Source organism: Mercenaria mercenaria, chromosome 18 (genome assembly GCF_021730395.1).
Source record: "Mercenaria mercenaria strain notata chromosome 18, MADL_Memer_1, whole genome shotgun sequence".
Lineage (NCBI taxonomy): Eukaryota > Metazoa > Mollusca > Bivalvia > Venerida > Veneridae > Mercenaria > Mercenaria mercenaria.
In genome coordinates, this window is record NC_069378.1 from 61027320 (window position 1) to 61047153 (window position 19834).

A 19834-nucleotide genomic window follows, 5' to 3' on the forward strand; every position below is an offset into this window, starting at 1 on the left:
ACTGGACCTCTGGACTGGGTCTAGAAAAACCTTTGACATTTTCTTTTATTTTTTACAGATAAAGTTGTGAAAATGACAACAACAACTAACCAGGCAGAGGTTCTGCGACAGTTCCTGACCAAGGATCCTAAAGGCAGACAGTCTCTGGTGGTTCCGGAGGGACGCTACAAGGGCTGGGTACCAAGATGTCTGTACGAGATGAAGTGCTCCAATGTTTGTCTCCCTTTTCTCAAGTTGCTGTCATTCCCGGTTGGAGGAAGCAGTCTTGGTAACCTGGTTGACATGGAAACCTTCAATGCTGTTGGGAACTATTTGACACGCCTTCCGGACTCATTCGGAAAATGTCAGAATTTGGTCCGGTTAAACTTGAGTTTTAATTATCTAGAAAGAATACCGTCGGCTATTTTCCAGCTGACAAATTTGCTTGAGCTAGACTTGAGTGAAAATGAGCTGTCAGCCATACACCCTTCTGTAGGAAATCTAAAAAGGTTGCGGACATTGAACCTTAGTGGGAACCTGCTAGATGAGTTACCAGAGGAGTTGGCACAGTGTGAGAAAATTGAGAGGTTGGACTTGTCCAGAAAATGGTATCCGAAAGGTGGATTCAAGGTAAAATGTACACTCGGCCACTATTAAAAAACATCTAATCCTTATATGGGAAGTGACTACATTCTTAAACATGTATCCAAATAATTTGATTTTCTCTTCTTGTTTATATGAAAATGATGCAGCAGGGTGGTTTCTTTTGTGATACTTATATTGTATATATGCAAGTACATGTAGATATCAGAATAGTTTCTTAAGTCTTGGAAAGAATTTACAAAGGATGTCTCCCATTACTTTTGGACGAGAATTAATGTGGATCAGTGTATTCATAACTTTCACTATTCAATATACACATATTCATATTCTCTACTTTCACATTTCCATGATAGACAGTCCTGTATCACAAAAAAAAATTGTTCAGTATGTATTCAGTAAATCTTAAAAGAGAATTACCTGTATATTTTAGGTGTTACCAGAAGCAGTGTGTTATCTGACAGAGTTAACATATCTTGACATCAGCTGGCATCAAATATCTACTATAACAGAAGATGTTAAAAACATGACCAAACTTCAGACCTTGCGGATGAAGGGAAACTATCTGAAACACGTGTCACCAGCTATATCAGAATGCCGCAAGCTTCAATATCTTGATCTGACAGGGGCGATGAAGCTGAATTCGTACATCCCGCCAGAGATATTTACTTTACCAGAACTGAGAATTTTAGATCTTACGAACAATTATTTCACAGAAATTTCCACAGAAATCGTTGGCTTGAAAAAATTGAAAAAGATGATTATGAGAAGAAATGCGTTGCTACGGATACCAGACGAAATTTTTCAGATGGAGAGCCTGGAATCATTAGACTTGAGTGAAAATTATTTAGAAGATATACCCCAATGTATAAGTGAATTAAAGACACTGAAGAATCTGTATTTGGCTTGCAATAAGATAAAAGCTCTGCCGCAGGAAATATGCGAGTGTGAAGAGCTCCGGGAACTACAGTTACATTATAATGCACTGGAATCCCTACCTGATGATATTTTTAAATTATATCAACTGGAAGAACTCATGTTAGAAGGTAAATTGTTTAACCTTTAGCCTGATCATGGTCTGCACTGTTCGCTATTCAGTCAGTAAATTTTCAGTGAACACCCCTTTGAATAATAAGTGGTACTGCTCAAATTGAATGATGGACCAGTCCATTTCAGAAATTCAGCAGGGTAAAGGTTAAGAAATCATAGTCATTGGAGTAATTTCATCTGTTAAAATAGTATCGTCCCCAAAGCCCCCTATTCTTGAACTTTAGACTAAATCTATAAAGAAAACTACTTTTTAGTTCAGATCTATGTAAAAAATTTCTAGGTACTGTAAAATCATTAATATTCATGGGAGGCTAATTTTCATGGATTTCTTGGTTGACTGTAGAGCATCAGGCTTCGCTCAAATCTAACATCAGAGTGAAAATAAAGTCTTGTAGATAAATGAATTGATAAAACATTACAGGAAACCAGTTAAAGACACTGCCGTTGATGTTGGACAAGCTGGAGAAGTTGAGGGAAACTAAGAGATTGAGTTTGTACAACAACAACCTGCTGAAACCACCACAAAGTATCTGTGATCAGGGGGTGGAAAGTCTGTATGGATATCTAAAGGTATTGTCAAATTAAGGCCTTATCCTGCCAAAATTTTCTCTTAACTCGAGTTCAGATTCTCATAACCAAAGAAATATATACTCTCCCTATGAGGGGGCAGTAAATATATCTAATCTAATCCTTCTTTCAATTTGAACAGTTCCATTAACTGTAAAGGGGTGCTTAACAAAACGATACTGAGTGAATGGTGAACAGTGCAGAACTTGATCAGACTGCATGGATGTGCAGGCTGATCATGATCTACACTGGTCACAAAGTCGTGTCCAGCATGATAAGGGTTAAGTGATTGACCAGATGGATGTCTTAGCTATTTACCACAGTAAATCTGAAGATACAACTGAAGTTTAATAGTGTAGTGACAAAACAAAAGTTAATGGTACTTTCAAATGTACTAATATGCAAGTCGTCTTTTTGTCCAGTATTTGTCCTTCAAATGAGCCGCACCATGAGAAAACCAACATAGTGGCTTTGCGACCAGCATGGATCCAGACCAGCCTGCGCATTCGCGCAGTCTGGTCAGGATCCATGCTGTTCGCTTTTAAAGCCTTGCAATTAAAGAAACTGTTAGCGAACAGCATGGATCCTGACCAGACTGCGCGGATGTGCAGGCTGGTCTGGATCCATGCTGGTCGCAAATACACTATGTTGGTTTTCTCATGGCGCGGCTCAAATAAAGAAAACCTGTATTTCATGAGTGTCTCATTGTATGTGTAGTCAGTTTTCTGTTTAAATATTTGCATATTCTTTTTAAATAAAATTGCTATTTAAGATTTTAAAACTTGTTTATGTCCCATATGGTTCTGGGACAATTTGTTTATGGAAGAAATTGGAACCGTTATCTTACCCTTGCATGATTGTAAGAGGCAACTTCAATGGTCTAAACACTTGGGTTTACTGTATCTCTGTGATACCAGCAGGTATAGAAGTTCTGATTCCATTCTTCATAGTTTTATTTTGATGTTAGATGTGAAACCAACATTTTTATTCTTGTTTGGAACTGTTTAGCCTTTACTATGTGCGTGTGAAACATAAAACCCAAATCAACAAGTTAATTGTTTATTTACTGTTGTACAGGAGTTGAGGATATGTGAGGCCACACATAGAAAGAAGTTGATCTTGATCGGAGCTTCTCAGGCGGGCAAGTCCAGTCTACGTAATGTACTGATCCTTGGGAAGTCACGACTCACAGAGGAACACGAACGGACGTGGGTCATGGAACAGGTGGATCATTTTCATTCTTGAATTTGAAAACTGAAACTGAAATGATATATAAAAGCTTTTCTCATAATGGAAAAGAAATTAAATTTTTAATATTTCAGATTTAAGGTGGTTGAAACGTAATAACAATGTGAAAGTTACATACTCTCCGTTTGCATTTTTGGCATTTTCCAATTTTTACAGAAAGCCATGTGAGTCATTAGCTATAGTTACATCTAAAGAATGTCAAATTACCTAATGAGAATAAATAATCAAACTGGATTTCCCGAGTGTCCTTATAAATCCACTATCTTAAGTAAAGTAACGGAATAATTTTGGTTACCTGTGTATTATGTTGTTTGCTGAACTTAAAACTACGACCTACAGATTGGTGTTTCATGCTTGAACTCCACTGGCAGTGCCTATTAAAGCTAACAACATTCAAGTCTGGCCATTTGTTTTTTGGACTATTGCTGATGACGTTACTGTCATTGTTTTGTAACACTCTGTTTTTTTAAGCATATCTCGGCATTCAGATGTTAGGTTTTAGATGCCAGCCTATTCAATATGTGTCAGGCATGATGCATGGTTTAAATGTTTTGATAAGCCCTGTATTTGTTTCATATCCTTTTATTATAAAAATTGTATCTATTATTTTACAGCATCTTTGGGAACCTGAGCCGGACCTCAGGGTTCAGATTCTAGATTTTGGAGGCCACCACATCTACTCTGCAGCACACCACATGTTTCTGACCCCCGAGGCCCTTCACGTGTTGGTATTTGACTTGAGTACATATGTACAGGAAAACTACGACCTACAGATTGGTGATTGGTTGGATTCAATAATGGATAGAGCACCAGGTAGGTTGTTAACTATTTACTTTAGTTATAAAGCTAAGTTTAACAACTGGTCTTAGAACTGCAGTTTCTGATTAGTTGATTTTGAACTTAGTCTTGAAATTGACCAGTGGAACGTCAGACAGATACTTAAGAATATCTTAACATTTGCCAGTACATGCCTATATTCATCCTTGAATTATACTGACTTTTGACCCAAATAAATTTGTTTGTAGGAATCTGTATCATTTCTAGCTCGACTATTCGAAGAATAGTCTAGCTATTCTACTCACCCTGGCGTCGGCGTCGGCGTCACACCTTGGTTAAGTTTTTGCATGCAAGTACATACAGCCATCAATTAAAGGCATATAGCTTTGAAACTTATTTTTTCTTTTTCTAGGTCAATTACCAACCTCTCTGGGTCAAGTCCCATAACTCTGACATGTATTTTGAGCAAATTATGCCCCCTTTTGGACTTAGAAAATTTTGGTTAAAGTTTTACATGCAAGTTACTATCTCCAAAACTGATACAGATATTGATTTGAAACTTCACATGTGTCTTCGGGGTTATAAAACTAGTTGATAGCAGCAAGTCCCATAACTCTGACCTTCATTTTGGCCAAATTATGCCCCCTTTTGGACTTAGAAAATTCTGGTTAAAGTTTTGCGTGCAAGTACATACAGCTATTTCTAAAAGGCATATAGATTTGAAACTTATTTTTTCTTTTTCTAGATCAATTACCAACCTCACTGGGTCAAGTCCCATAACTCTGACATGTTTTTGAGCAAATTATGCCCCCTTTTAGACTTAGAAAATTTTGGTTAAAGTTTTACATGCAAGTTATTATCTCCAAAACTGATGCAGATATTGATTTGAAACTTCACATGTGTCTTCGGGGTTATAAAACTAGTTGATAGCAGCAAGTTCCATAACTCTGACCTTCATTTTGGCCAAATTATGTCCCCTTTTGGACTTAGCAAATTCTGGTTAAAGTTTTGCGTGCAAGTACATACAGCTATTACTAAAAGGCATATAGATTTGAAACTTATTTTTTCTTTTTCTAGATCAATTACTTACCTCACTGGATCAAGTCCCATAACTCTGGCATGTATTTTGGGCAAATTATGCCCCCTTTTGGACTTTGAAAATTCTGGTTAAAGTTTTACATGCAAGTTTCTATCTCCAAAACTAATGCAGATATTGAATTGAAACTTCACATGTGCCTTCGGGGTTATAAAACTAGTTGATGGCAGCAAGTCCCATAACTCTGACCTTCATTTTGGTCAAATTATTCCCCCTTTTGAACCTAAAACTCTTTTGATATTTAACCTTTTTGGGTAATATTTTCCTGCTTCTGGGACAATATTTCGAATAGTCGAGCTTGGCTGTCTTACGGACAGCTCTTGTTTCATTGGTGGTTGTTTTAGTTACATGAATGTGTTTATTTTAGTCAGAAAGCCTGCCAGTGTTCTTACTTTTGTGGAAATAACTTACAACTTCCCCACATGAAATGGAGATGCATGTTTGAGCTAGCAAACTAGGTCCTATTTTACAACAGAGAGAAACATTACATTATTAATTTTGTGAAGCATAACTACTCTTAAAATACAAGAAGTATGAATTTTTGATATATACCTGCAGGATAGGATGCAAACATTTTTGTTCATATTTTGCATTTTCTTTTAGTTTTAAGATAGAGTGTTAGTGGTCTAGATGTTAACATTGATATCTTCGTATCACTTGCTCTTCACCTCTGTGCATTCCAGCTCTGCTAGAGCTGTTGTTTGCAAGGAAGCCATCCGGCTGGCTTGAGAAACATTATGGTTCTACACGGGTATTAATGCTCAGAGGTATACTTCCAGCTTTCCTGGAATGTCACCATTTGATGAGCAGATCTATACTAAGTCGGTGTGACTTGAACCCCAACATATATGATTTATACTTCAGGTGCGACAATAATGTTGGTAGGAACACATGCTGACTTGTGTACACCGGAACATATACAGACTGTGACAGATCATGTACTTGACAGAATGCACCAGGAGGAAGATGCGAAAATAAAGGTATTATTTAAATGAAACATGACATTCAAATTTATAGAAACCCCTTGGAACCATTACACCTTCCACTTTTTTAGCTCACCTGTCACAAAGTGACAAGGTGAGCTTTTGTGATCGCGCGGTGTCCGTCGTCCGTCGTCCGTCCGTGCGTCCGTCCGTAAACTTTTGCTTGTGACCACTCTAGAGGTCACATTTTTCATGGGATATTTATGAAAGTTGGTCAGAATGTTCATCTTGATGATATCTAGGTCAGTTTCAAAACTGGGTCACGTGCCATCAAAAACTAGGTCAGTAGGTCTAAAAATAGAAAAACCTTGTGACCTCTCTAGAGGCCATATATTTCACAAGATCTTCATGAAAATTGGTCAGAATGTTCACCTTGATGATATCTAGGTCAAGTTCGAAACTGGGTCGAGTGCCTTCAAAAACTAGGTCAGTAGGTCTAAAAATAGAAAAACCTTGTGACCTCTCTAGAGGCCATATATTTCACAAAATCTTCGTGAAAATTGGTCAGAACATTCACCTTGATGATATCTAGGTCAAGTTCGAAACTGGGTCACGTGCCATCAAAAACTAGGTCAGTAGGTCTAAAAATAGAAAAACCTTGTGACCTCTCTAGAGGCCATATATTTCACAAGATCTTCATGAAAATTGGTCAGAACATTCACCTTGATGATATCTAGGTCAAGTTCGAAACTGGGTCACGTGCCGTCAAAAACTAGGTCAGTAGGTTAAATAATAGAAAAACCTTGTGACCTCTCTGAAGGCCATATTTTTCATGGGATCTGTATGAAAGTTGGTCTGAATGTTCATCTTGATGATATCTAGGTCAAGTTCGAAACTGGGTCACATGCGGTCAAAAACTAGGTCAGTAGGTCTAAAAATAGAAAAACTTTGTGACCTCTCTAGAGGCCATATATTTCATGAGATCTTCATGAAAATTGGTCAGAATGTTCACCTTGATGATATCTAGGTCAAGTTCGAAAGTGGGTCACGTGCCATCAAAAACTAGGTCAGTAGGTCAAATAACTGAAGAACCTTGTGACCTCTCTAGAGGCCATATTTTTCATGGGATCTGTATGAAAGTTGGTCTGAATGTTCGTCTTGATGATATCTAGGTCAAGTTCTAAAGTGGGTCACGTGCCATCAAAAACTAGGTCAGTAGGTCAACTAATGGAAAAACCTTGTGACCTCTCTAAAGGCCATATTTTTCATGGGATCTGTATGAAAATTGGTCTGAATGTTCATCTTGATGGTATCTAGGTCAAGTTCGAAACAGGGTCATGTGCGGTCAAAAACTAGGTCAGTAGGTCTAAAAATAGAAAAACCTTGTGACCTCTCTAGAGGCCATACTTGTGAATGGATCTCCATAAAAATTGGTCAGAATGTTCATCTTGATGATATCTAGGTCAAGTTTGAAACTGGGTCACGTGCCATTAAAAACTAGGTCAGTAGGTCAAATAATAAAAAAAGCTTGTGACCTCTCTAGAGGCCATACTTTTCATGGGATCTGTATGAAAGTTGGTCTGAATGTTCATCTTGATGATATCTAGGTCAAGTTCGAAACTGGGTCAAGTGCCATCAAAAACTAGGTCAGTAGGTCTAAAAATAGAAAATTCTTGTGACCTCTCTAGAGGCCATATATTTCACAAGATCTTCATGAAAATTGGTCAGAATGTTCACCTTGATGATATCTAGGTCAAGTTCGAAAGTGGGTCGAGTGCCTTCAAAAACTAGGTCAGTAGGTCTAAAAATAGAAAAACCTTGTGACCTCTCTAGAGGCCATATATTTCACAAAATCTTCGTGAAAATTGGTCAGAACATTCACCTTGATGATATCTAGGTCAAGTTCGAAACTGGGTCACGTGCCGTCAAAAACTAGGTCAGTAGGTCTAAAAATAGAAAAACCTTGTGACCTCTCTAGAGGCCATATATTTCACAAGATCTTCATGAAAATTGGTCAGAACATTCACCTTGATGATATCTAGGTCAAGTTCGAAACTGGGTCACGTGCCGTCAAAAACTAGGTCAGTAGGTCAAATAATAGAAAAACCTTGTGACCTCTCTAAAGGCCATATTTTTCATGGGATCTGTATGGAAGTTGGTCTGAATGTTCATCTTGATGATATCAGGTCAAGTTCGAAACTGGGTCACGTGCGGTCAAAAACTAGGTCAGTAGGTCTAAAAATAGAAAAACTTTGTGACCTCTCTAGAGGCCATATATTTCATGAGATCTTCATGAAAATTGGTCAGAATGTTCACCTTGATGATATCTAGGTCAAGTTGGAAACTGGGTCACGTGCCGTCAAAAACTAGGTCAGTAGGTCAAATAATAGAAAAACCTTGTGACCTCTCTAGAGGCCATATTTTTCATGGGATCTGTATGAAAGTTGGTCTGAATGTTCGTCTTGATGATATCTAGGTCAAGTTCTAAAGTGGGTCACGTGCCATCAAAAACTAGGTCAGTAGGTCAACTAATGGAAAAACCTTGTGACCTCTCTAAAGGCCATATTTTTCATGGGATCTGTATGAAAATTGGTCTGAATGTTCATCTTGATGGTATCTAGGTCAAGTTCGAAACAGGGTCATGTGCGGTCAAAAACTAGGTCAGTAGGTCTAAAAATAGAAAAACCTTGTGACCTCTCTAGAGGCCATACTTGTGAATGGATCTCCATAAAAATTGGTCAGAATGTTCATCTTGATGATATCTAGGTCAAGTTTGAAACTGGGTCACGTGCCATTAAAAACTAGGTCAGTAGGTCAAATAATAAAAAAAGCTTGTGACCTCTCTAGAGGCCATACTTTTCATGGGATCTGTATGAAAGTTGGTCTGAATGTTCATCTTGATGATATCTAGGTCAAGTTTGAAACTGGGTCAACTGCGGTCAAAAACTAGGTCAGTAGGTCTAAAATTATTAAAATCTTTTGACCTCTCTAGAGGCCATATTTTTCAATGGAGCTTCATGAAAATTGATCTGAATGTTCACCTTGATGATATCTAGGTCAGTTTCGAAACTGGGTGACGTGCGGTCAAAAACTAGGCCAGTAGGTATAAAAATAGAAAAACCTTGTGACCTCTCTAGAGGCCATATTTTTCATGAGATCTTCATGAAAATTGGTGAGAATGTTCACCTTGATGATATCTAGGTAAAGGTCAAAACAGGGTCACGTACCTTCGAAAACTAGGTCAATAGGTCAAATAATAGAAAAACCTTGTGACCTCTCTAGAGACCATATTTTTCAATGGATCTTCATGAAAATTGGTCAGAATGTTTATCTTGATAATATCTAGGTCAAGTTCAAAACTGGGTCACATGAGCTGAAAAGTTAGGTCACTATGTCAAATAATAGAAAAAACGACGTCATACTCAAAACTGGGTCATGTGGGAAGAGGTGAGCGATTCAGGACCATCATGGTCCTCTTGTCATTAAGATTAATTTTTCATGTGATTATTAACATTTACTAATAAACTACCCTAAATATGATTTGAAAGCTGATGAAACATTAAGTGATAAGGTTACATTCTGCGCTTTTTATTTCAGGACTTAGAGATGATGTTGAGGATAGAGCAGCGGAAACTTACTGACGCCCACAAGGAATCTGGACAGAAGTTCCCCGATCTTGTTACCCAGAGATTACAGGAACGTGTCAATAAGATGCAGAAATTACACATAACACGGGTCAAACTCCCACAGGAAATATTTATAGTTAGCTGTGCTGAAACACTTTCAGGTATTATTTTTATATTTCATTTTTCGCCTAAGTTGAGTAGCAGAATGTCGTAGAATTTACTGTGTTGGGTGTTGGCTAGATTTTGTATTGTAAGAGGAATGAAATTTGATTATGGCATGAAATTTGATAATGCACAATACTATCTCGGTATATATATTTTTTGGCGTTTTGCACACAGTTCTATCCGGGTATTAAGTATTTTGGCTTTTTGCACAATTCTATCTAGGTATTCAATTTTGTTTGCATTGTTTCTTCAAAAGTCACATTTTAAGATGATAAATTTATTTTTCAAATAATTTTTGAAAACATGAGTTGAGACATACAAATTTTACACAGGTTTAACACATTGAAGAATAATTACTGAGTAAAAGTAGTGCTTTAAGGGCTATGTAAACTAAGAAGTGCTCTCTAAATTGTTCAGAACGGGAACCTTAGGGTAAAGCTTTTGAAACCTTACCCATAACATTTTCCCTTAAATGCCATATATTTTCAGGGATTTCATTAAGGGCTGGGGATGTTTGGGGTGGGGATTTCCCCCAGCTGTAGCTGTCTGAAGCCCTGGTTACTTATTCCATAGTTCTAAATGGGTGGACCTCCAGCACCCCTATAACTTTCACCTCCTACCTCAGTATTTAATGAAACCCCTGTATTTTGCATTGTTGATATTTCAGGTATTATAAACTTCCATGAGAGGCTTACCGACACCCTGAAAACATCTGAAGGCCAGCCACTGCCCACTTCCTGGTTCAAGTTCCTCACAGCAATACAGGAAAGACCGGACAAGATCCTGAGCTGGTCAGAAACCTTGAAGATATTTGAGTCAGTGATAGCAACATTAAAGCAGTCAATGTATATGTTGCAAGGTTCAGCGGAGAAGAGTTTGGAGATGGTGCTGAGATATCTTCATGTGACAGGTGAGAATTTCCAAAAGAATGACTAGCATTTAAATTGATGGAAGCTTTATTAAGTGATGACAAATTAAAAAAAAAATTCAGATAAAATTTCAGATTGGTATTAAGTTATTATAAATCTAGGTAAACAGAGCAACTGAATAGGAACTTGATTTATTTTATAGAATGAATTAAAATGCTTTATCGTTGTATTTTTACAGGAGAGATTGTATGGTACCATGAAAATCCAAAATTACGCAATATTGTATTCCATCATCCGGAGACACTGGTAGAAATGTTGAGAGCTATATTTAGACACGACTTCAAGGAAGTTGTCACCTATGTAGATACTCTTGGACAGATGGCAGGTTTGTTATCTATATATATTTTATTCTTACATTTCTATACCGACACTGGGGGGCCAAGTGGCTGAGCGGTTAAGGTTGCTGACTGTGGATCACTTGCCCCTCACCTATCTGGATTTGAAACTCGCTTCAGGTGTAGAATTCTTCACATGAGGAAGACATCCAGCTGGCTTACGGAAAGTCTCTGGTTCGACCCAGGGGACCTAACTAATGATGAAATAATGCCTGGAGGGACACCTTGGATTCTCTATCATCAAAAGCTGGATAAGTCGCCATATGAACTTATTAGTGTCAGTGTGACTAAACACAGCAAAAAAAAGAGAAAAAAAGTACTATGTAAATTGATGCTATATAAGCCAAATGATAACATACCTCCAGGTAAGAATTGATTGGCTAGATGGTAAAAGGTCATAGGTTTTACTAAGAGACATGTGAATTCTGACATTTAGCCTGTTATAGAATATGGAGTCTTCCTTCACCATAAAATATATATATATATAGATATACATATATTGCCAGTTGACATAAGTTAAATGGAAAACAAAGGACTTGTAATCTCAAAGTAAAGAATTGCATTGCAGTTGGAACTTTCGTTTGAAGAGAATTTAAACCTTTGAAGAAAACTTTTTACCTTTAAAAATGAAAACAATAACAGAAAAATGTATTTTCAATTCTTTTTGGATTATCTTGTATCAAAAGGTAATTTTATATCAAATTATTTGTGAGATGAAAACATATTTTTGTATCATATACCATGTTTATGATTTTACAGGTCTATCCGAGGGACGATTTGAAAGTTTGAAGGAGGAGTTTTTGCAGCGAGGGTTGATGACAAATGAGTTGTTAAGTTACTGTCTCCAACATTTCAGTCTTAGTTTGGAATCACAGGAAATCTTTATGGACTTGATGCTGAAGTTTGATCTCTGTTATCAGGTATATCTTACACGGTGTCTTTGTTTTCAAGGACCTGCATCAAATTCAAGGACTTCTCATGGTCTGTTTGAACCCAGAAATAACCCAGAACTATCCATCTTCTACTTACATATCTGTCTATAGCATAAACAAATAAGATAGTTATGTAAGTAGGGTATGGATAGTTCTGGCTTACTTTCTGGTATTACCCTGTTCAGGGTTTGCACAAACCTTGAAAAGTCAATGAATTCAGATGCAGGTCCTTGAAAAGTCCTTGAAAATGGATAAACTAGATAAACTTAAAATTTCACCCAAAACTTGAAAGAAAAAAATGACTTATTAGCAGTCTTAAACAGCAATGTATCACAGTTAACACAAAGCACAATTGTGCTTAATACCGTTTTGAAGTATAAAAAATAATTGTTGGAACTAAGTTTTCAAGGTATAGTTTCAAGAAAAATAGTTTTTGAAAGGTGCTTGAATTTGTTCCATATGATGATAAAAATCCCCTGTATATGCCTGGCATCCAGTAACTGTATATGTACTTTAGATTCCATAAATCTGGTCAGTATTATAGTTTGGAATGTCACATGCACTTGACATGCAGAGTAGATGGCCCCTATTGATTTTGGGGGTCACTCAATCAAAGGTCAAGGTTGAAGGAGGGCAGAACATAGAAAACTTGAGAATCACTAGGGCCAGAATGTTGAAACTGAGTGGGATGATTGGACATGCCAAGTAGATGATCCTAATTGCAGCCAACCATCAGTGTCTCTCTGACTTTCGCTCATGTCCCCTTTTGACTTCTTGCCTGTAGCAATTATGCATTGGGGGAGACATGCACTTTTCTACAAAAGCATCTTCTAGTTGTGTAATATTTTCTTTGATTTCTCACAGGTGAAGGATCCTACGAGTGCCCCTGGAACTTTGGGTTCAAAACAAATTCTCCAGTTTCCATGGTTTCTTACATCTACTCCGCCGGAAGATTTTGCCACAAGATGGCCAGAAATGGTAAGAACAGTTTTTAAGTTAAAATTGCCTTGCTGCGGGTAATGAATTTTTTTTCTAACTTAGTCAGAGTGGATTGAAATGCCTACTTCAAGCAACAAGGAAGTCTTAGATCAGCTGAATGAGGATCATGTGATATTGGGCCTCCTTAGCTAAGTGGATTAGGTATTCTACTGTCAATTAATTGTCTGGCACTACGGTGCTTTAGAAACCCCACAAGGGATGTAGAATTTTTTTGATTTAAAAGCTATCCAATTGGCTTAAGAAAGGTTGATTAATATACCAAGGTGTCCGCCTTTGTCCGAAATTATGTCCAATCTATTTATAAGGACATTATTCCAGACAAAAGCAGACACTTTGTCTTCTGCCACCATTAAATAGTGCCATACAACCTATATTTTAAATAAAAGCGAAGAAAATAAGCTCAGTTTGACAAACGAACTGAAAACACACAGTATCAGAGGTATTAGGTATCTTTTTCTTCGAATACATCTGTTTGATTCCAAGAGAACTATTTCTTATGATTCTTTTTTATGTAAGGATGACTGTGTATTTATAACTTTACAAAATAAAATTTCCATGTAAGAATGCCATCGAGCTGGCTTGTGGAGGGTCTGTGGTTCTATCTAGGGTGCCTTTCCATGCCTGAAACAATGATCTGAGGGGGACCCGGGGTCTTCCTCCATCATTAAATGTTGGAAATGCCGCCATATGATCTAAATTGTGTTTATGTTTCTCAAAACCGAACAAAAACAAAGCGAAATTGATAACATCCGAATATATATTTTGTAGGTGCCAATAAACATAATAGAACTGAGGTACCAACTGCAATTCTTAAAGAAAGGGTTACCAAATTTCTTTGAGAAGATGTCGGCACGGTTACAAAGTTACGTAACTCAGCGGGAAGATTGGAAGGACGGTATTCTGGCGAGTCGAAATAAATGCAAGCTTCTGCTGACAAGGAAGAAAACAAGCGGGCTAAGTTGCATAACTCTGTCAGTGAGAGGTGCAGATTTACAAGATTTGTGGTTCCTGATTCTGACTCTTAGGGCTGATATGTTGGCTTTACTGCAGGTAGGTTTTGGGTAATAGAAAAGGGATTTGGGCAGATCAAATAGATGTGTGTATTTGGTTTCCTTCAAAAGAAATTGGAAAATTAAAGCTCTTTGATGCAAATTAAGAGGTAAAGTGTTCTGGTGTTGTTGCAGTAGGATTTTGGTGATTTTAGAATTTTTGGGCATTGAAATGGAGTAAGTATGAATAGGTAAAATAGAGTAATGTCAGGTAATTCGGACAGTCGTCAGTTATCAACACATTAATTGTAAATGTCCATTAATGTAACTGCCACAGTCTTTAACATTTTCTGTGACATTTTTATACGCCTGTCTCTGGAAAAGTGGGGCATATTATATGAACACCTGTGGTGGCGGCAGCAGGCGGCGTCTTAAGCATGCCCGCTCTCTAAGTCAAACAGTTTTCATTGGATCTTCACCAAACTTGCTGACAATGTTTGTGGGCATTATAACTTGGCCAAGTTCGATAACCAGCCAAATTGTCCCATGCACTCTTGGATTATGGCCCTTGAACTACTAAAAAAACTGCGAATTTAGCCTTGTCTGCACTCTTAAGTTTGGGCATAATATCTCAGCCACGTACAATAACCACCCAAATCGCCCCAGGCACTCTTGGCTTATGCCCCTTGAATTAGGCCAAGTTTGATGAAGGGCGTATTTTGTGACAGCCTGGCACTCTTTATTATGACATCACATGTTCTTCCTCAAAGTCTGCGAGTCTAAGCGTAACTTCTGCGGCCTATTGTTTTACATCAAGATATTGTTCTTGATAGGGGGGAAATAGTGAACGAAGGGGCACCTGGGGTCTCCTCCACCATCAAAGCTGGAAAGTCGCCATATGACCTATGATTGTGTCGGTGCAACGTTAAACCCAACAAAATGAATTGTTCTTGATAGGACGTTTTTCCCACTGCAATATTTGCAAGAGTTATCACAAGTCATAAGATGGATGATGTTCTTCACCTTGAAGTTGCTTTTGAAAATACATTTTTTCTTCAAGTTTGTAGCATGGCCACAGATTGGAAAGATGTCCTTAACAGCATTTATGGAGGAAAATATTACCAAAGATGCCAATGATAGAGTACAGAATAGGGCGTCGATATCTGCCAACATAGAAACATAGTGTCAGCAGTTTTCGACCCCAGTAGAAACATACATAGATTGTTTCCCAAACCCGTCTATCTAGAGCTTTAATGCTTTATTTAGAACAGAATATATTGAAAGTTTTAGAGCTTCCCTTATTCATTCCATAAGTGCCAGAGCGCTTGGCCTAGTTTCTTGGAAGAAGTTGCAGGAATTCTATCAGTCTGATTATTAATGCGTCTGTTCATTTGTGAAAACAATTTTTGGTAGCCTATGTTATCAGATCTAGACAAATAATATCTGTTGCTATTTTTAGCAACAGTAGGTTTGTGCTGCGGCTAGTTTTGCATTTGTGTACTAAAACTTAAACGTTTGCTCGAAAAAAAAGCTACAAAACTCGAAAGTAAGGTAAAGGAGCTTGGACACTTCTTACATATTCTCTACGGTTGTATGTTCTAGACATTGAAACTTTTTGTGTTTTGCCCGTCAAATAATTCTACAGTATACAAACCTTGACTAAAAGTTTATTTTGCTTTAGTTAAACTAAGTTTAGAGCTAGGCTAAGTCTACTCGCTTCTTGTTCAAGTTGCATGTGGATAACATCAAGGAAAAAGCATAGGCCTTAAACATATGGCCAGAATATGTAATATAGAGCCAAAATGTTGGAAAGTCTTAGAGAGCTTGCTGCTGTTATCAATATATCTTTAAGCTTTACAACTGACTCTCTTCATCTTGGAGCTTACTATATCTTTTGTCAACATACTTATTTGATTTTTTGTCGCTAAGTCATCCAAATTGCTGTTTGGTGTGTGCGTGTGTGCATCCCGCCATGCTTGCGTGCGTCCGTCCGGATTTGCTTGTCTGAACCCTAATTTTGACATGCTTGGAGCAATCTTGTGTATATTCGGCATGAATGTTAACTTCAGTGAGACAGAGTGTCATGTGCAAATCCCAGGTTCCTATTCCAAAGGTCAAGGTCACAATTAGAGGTCAAAGGTCGAATTCAATAATGACTTTGACTCTCAGTCCTTTTGACAGCTGGCAGGCTTGACATGTTGCCCTTGGGCATCAGTTTTAAACTTTGTAAGGGTGTCCATAACTACCTACACAACTTTTTGTGTGTGTGTTTATCATATATTCCTATTACCTAACTGCTGTTGCTATAGATTATTTGATGATGTAGATGATAATTCATAACGTTGAAAACTGGTTTCAACTAAGATTATCATAAGCAAACAATCAGTTATCTCCTGCCAATGCTTAAGGTGTCAGTAACTGCCAACATTGCTGTAGGGCAGGAGATTGTCACAGTTTGTTATAATGGTTAAAGTTCAAAGCTTCAGTGTAAAAATAAAACTTAATCTATTTAGAGAAAGAAAGCATAGATGGGTTGCCAAAATCTAAATTTGTAAGTTGATGTATGTATATGATGGAGATTTTTTTTTTAAGTTTTGTACAAAGCTTTTGTATTATGCTGCTGTTTGTCTTCTTATTACAGGAATGGCCATTTGTGAAAGTTGATCCCTATATGGTATGTGCACACTGTATAGCTACCAACACGAATCCACCGTATCTATGGAGAGGTGAAATACTAGATGCCAAATGTCCGAAGGGACTGTACGAGACACACTGTCCGAAAACTAGTCACTCTATACCAGCGTGTCTTATTTATCCTATAGACTCTGGTAAGTTGTACCCTTTGATATGAAATTGTCTTCTAGACAGTTTGTAGGTAGTTTAACGTTTAGCATGCTAAATTTCTAAAATGGACTGGTCCATCATTACATTTGGGCAGTTCCATTTATTATTCAATGAATGTTCACTGAAAATTTACTGACTGAATAGCGAACAGTGCAAACCATGATCAGTCTGCTCTGGTTGCAAAGGCAGAATCAATTGCCGCTAGCAGACTAAAGGTTATGGCTAGACCTAAAATGAAAATTGGAAATTTATGTTCAGTATGCTGTTGTGGCATTATTTGGTATGAACAGAAAGCTAGGTGTTTGTACGAGCTGTTTTAACGTCTGAAATGCCAATGTGCCGGACAAGGATACATAATTGCATTGAAATTGCTGATTTCCATTACAGATCCATTACCTCAATTATTCTTGAATATAACTTTGTTGACACCACACAAGATTTACTTAGTAAAGTGAGTTTTAAACAAAATCCTATAAAAAGAAAAAGAAAAATAAGTTTATACTGTTATACATTATCCTTTTAAACTATGTGATTGTTTTGTCAGTGAAGTAAGCACAAACATTTTGCATGATCTAATGGGTGCAATACTGTAGATCAGATACTTTGTACAATTACGTAAATTTTGTTGTTACTATTTTCTCGCAGTGTTGACAGACATGTGAATTCAACGTAAAATGAAGTGGTTTTGACAAATAACCTTCATTTTAACAAATATTTTAACAACCTTTGGCTGCCAATTTGTGATAGCCCTATTGATTGTAACTTGGTTTTAGTTTTTTTTACAAGTTGCAATAGAGAATACTTTGAATGAATATTTAAGAAAATAATGAAAATGTTTGAAGTTTATGTAAATTCTTGCATATTTCTATGATATATTTCAGAATTCCCGTCAGAAGATATGAATCGTCATATAACAACTGTAACAGATTTCCTCAGGAATAACTATGACACTGTCGACAGTGCAGGTATTTTAAAACAGCCTTATTTTAAGTAGATAAACAATACTGTAGTATGTCACGATAAACATTAACCACCTCAGTTTATGACTTTTGAAAAATTAATGTTAGAACCAGTGATATACTGTGATATAGTTTATTTTCATGGGCATACAATTTTATTATTTGGTGAAAATTGCTATTTTATAGACACTTAAATTTTTGGGTTTTTAATTTGGAATTTTTGTGAAGGTATTTGTGAGGCCCAATATCTCGCGAAAATTAATCCTCGGGTAAATATTCACCATTAGTATAATTCAAATTCAAGTAGGATACCATTTTTACAATTTTGCGAATATCAGACCCCTTGAACATACTCAATACTTCAAATTCGCTAAGTTTTGACCCAGTGAAAATAAATGCTTTTTACAGTATTAGGAATTATGTTTGTTGGGATTACATTGCATGGATTGATGCAACCAGGATCTATGAAAATGTGTCCAACAGAAATACTAAAGATTTTACAGTAATTCAGTTGAGAGCTTACAATCGATTTGGTCATCAATTCTTTCTGTCTGAAATAATGCACAGAGGGGCACCTGGGGTCTTCCTCCACCATTAAAGCTGGAAAGTCACCATATGACCTATCATGTGTCGGTGCGACGTTAAATCCAATAAAAAAAAGTTCTTTCTGTACCACTTTTTCATGTGAGGAAGTTGTAAGTTACGGACAGATAGTTACTGTAGGTATTCCTGTAAATTTCATGGTTTTTGCCAAAATTTCTATAAAACTTCTAACATGGATTTGACATATGGGTTTCAACTGTTGAAGGTAGGATAAATGTAGACTTTACATGCTGTGAAATCATTATTATTCATGGGGGATTAATTTTCGTGTAATTGGTGGTTCAGCCCAACCACGAAATTAAGTCCCAATGATCAAATTGTGCCCAAGATAATGTAAATTGTACTCAATGTTGCCAAAAAAGACACCACAGGTGTCCAATCTGGTCCGTAGTTGTGTGCATGTGGCAGTACTGGGTGAGTTAGATCCCCGGGCGATTTGATAAAAAACATTGTGGTTGAGTCAGTCCAAGAAATTTAATCCCAAGGAACAAGTAAAATTCCCATTTATTATGTCTCCCACCACACAGTGGTGTTGGAGTCATATTGATTTACTCCTATCTGTGTGTGTGTCTGTCACAAAGCTTGTCCGCACTCTAAGTCAAACATTTCTCATCCGAACTTCACCGAACTTGAACAAAATGTGTTTTCCAGTAAGTGCTCGGCCTATTTTGATAACTAGCCAAATCGGCCCAGGTACTTCGGAATTATGGCCCTTGAATTACCAAAAAACGCTCAGGTTTCTTGCGCATTTTTGACCTCAAAAGGACCCCTATACTACTTTTAAAAGAAGTAAAGGGATCCTTTTGGTGTCAAAAAAGTGCATGTTCTCTAAGTAAACAGTATATAAAGACTACTTTACTATTTAGATGATTAGGCAGTTGTGGGAGACATGCACTTTTCTCAAAAGCATCTCTGGTTTTATGTTGAAAAGCTGAAATCTACGAATTCATATCTCCAAGAAATTGCCGTTTTGACCAAAACCTCGAAATTTCATACCCACAAAATTTAATAATTTTACAGAATTGTTAATTGCTTCAGTGTCTATTGCAGGATTATTGTCAGACCTTGTAATGGCATGGATTGCAGCTAAGTTAGGGTTTGAGTGGAACAGAGTGGCGTTAGAGCTTGGACTGACCCAGGCTAATATAGAACAAATCCAGATCAGCCATAAATACGAGGGAGCTCACAAAATGATCCTTAGTGCCCTGCTGAA

General features: G+C 37.2%; 1 protein-coding gene across 1 annotated transcript in view; it reads left to right on the forward strand.

Annotated features, from left to right (window-relative positions):
- The window catches only part of LOC123539486 (malignant fibrous histiocytoma-amplified sequence 1 homolog), a 35891-nt gene that overhangs the window by 6243 nt on the left and 9814 nt on the right, over nucleotides 1-19834 (forward strand). Inside the window, exons 2-16 of the mRNA XM_045324129.2 lie at nucleotides 59-609; nucleotides 1013-1625; nucleotides 2051-2199; nucleotides 3274-3420; nucleotides 4059-4257; nucleotides 6182-6297; nucleotides 9838-10027; nucleotides 10699-10941; nucleotides 11139-11285; nucleotides 12055-12215; nucleotides 13092-13205; nucleotides 13995-14276; nucleotides 16857-17043; nucleotides 17941-18024; nucleotides 19672-19834. Of these exons, the coding sequence (XP_045180064.2) occupies nucleotides 73-609; nucleotides 1013-1625; nucleotides 2051-2199; nucleotides 3274-3420; nucleotides 4059-4257; nucleotides 6182-6297; nucleotides 9838-10027; nucleotides 10699-10941; nucleotides 11139-11285; nucleotides 12055-12215; nucleotides 13092-13205; nucleotides 13995-14276; nucleotides 16857-17043; nucleotides 17941-18024; nucleotides 19672-19834 (3332 nt within the window). The 5' untranslated portion in view covers nucleotides 59-72. The remainder of the gene's footprint in view (nucleotides 1-58; nucleotides 610-1012; nucleotides 1626-2050; nucleotides 2200-3273; nucleotides 3421-4058; nucleotides 4258-6181; nucleotides 6298-9837; nucleotides 10028-10698; nucleotides 10942-11138; nucleotides 11286-12054; nucleotides 12216-13091; nucleotides 13206-13994; nucleotides 14277-16856; nucleotides 17044-17940; nucleotides 18025-19671) is intronic.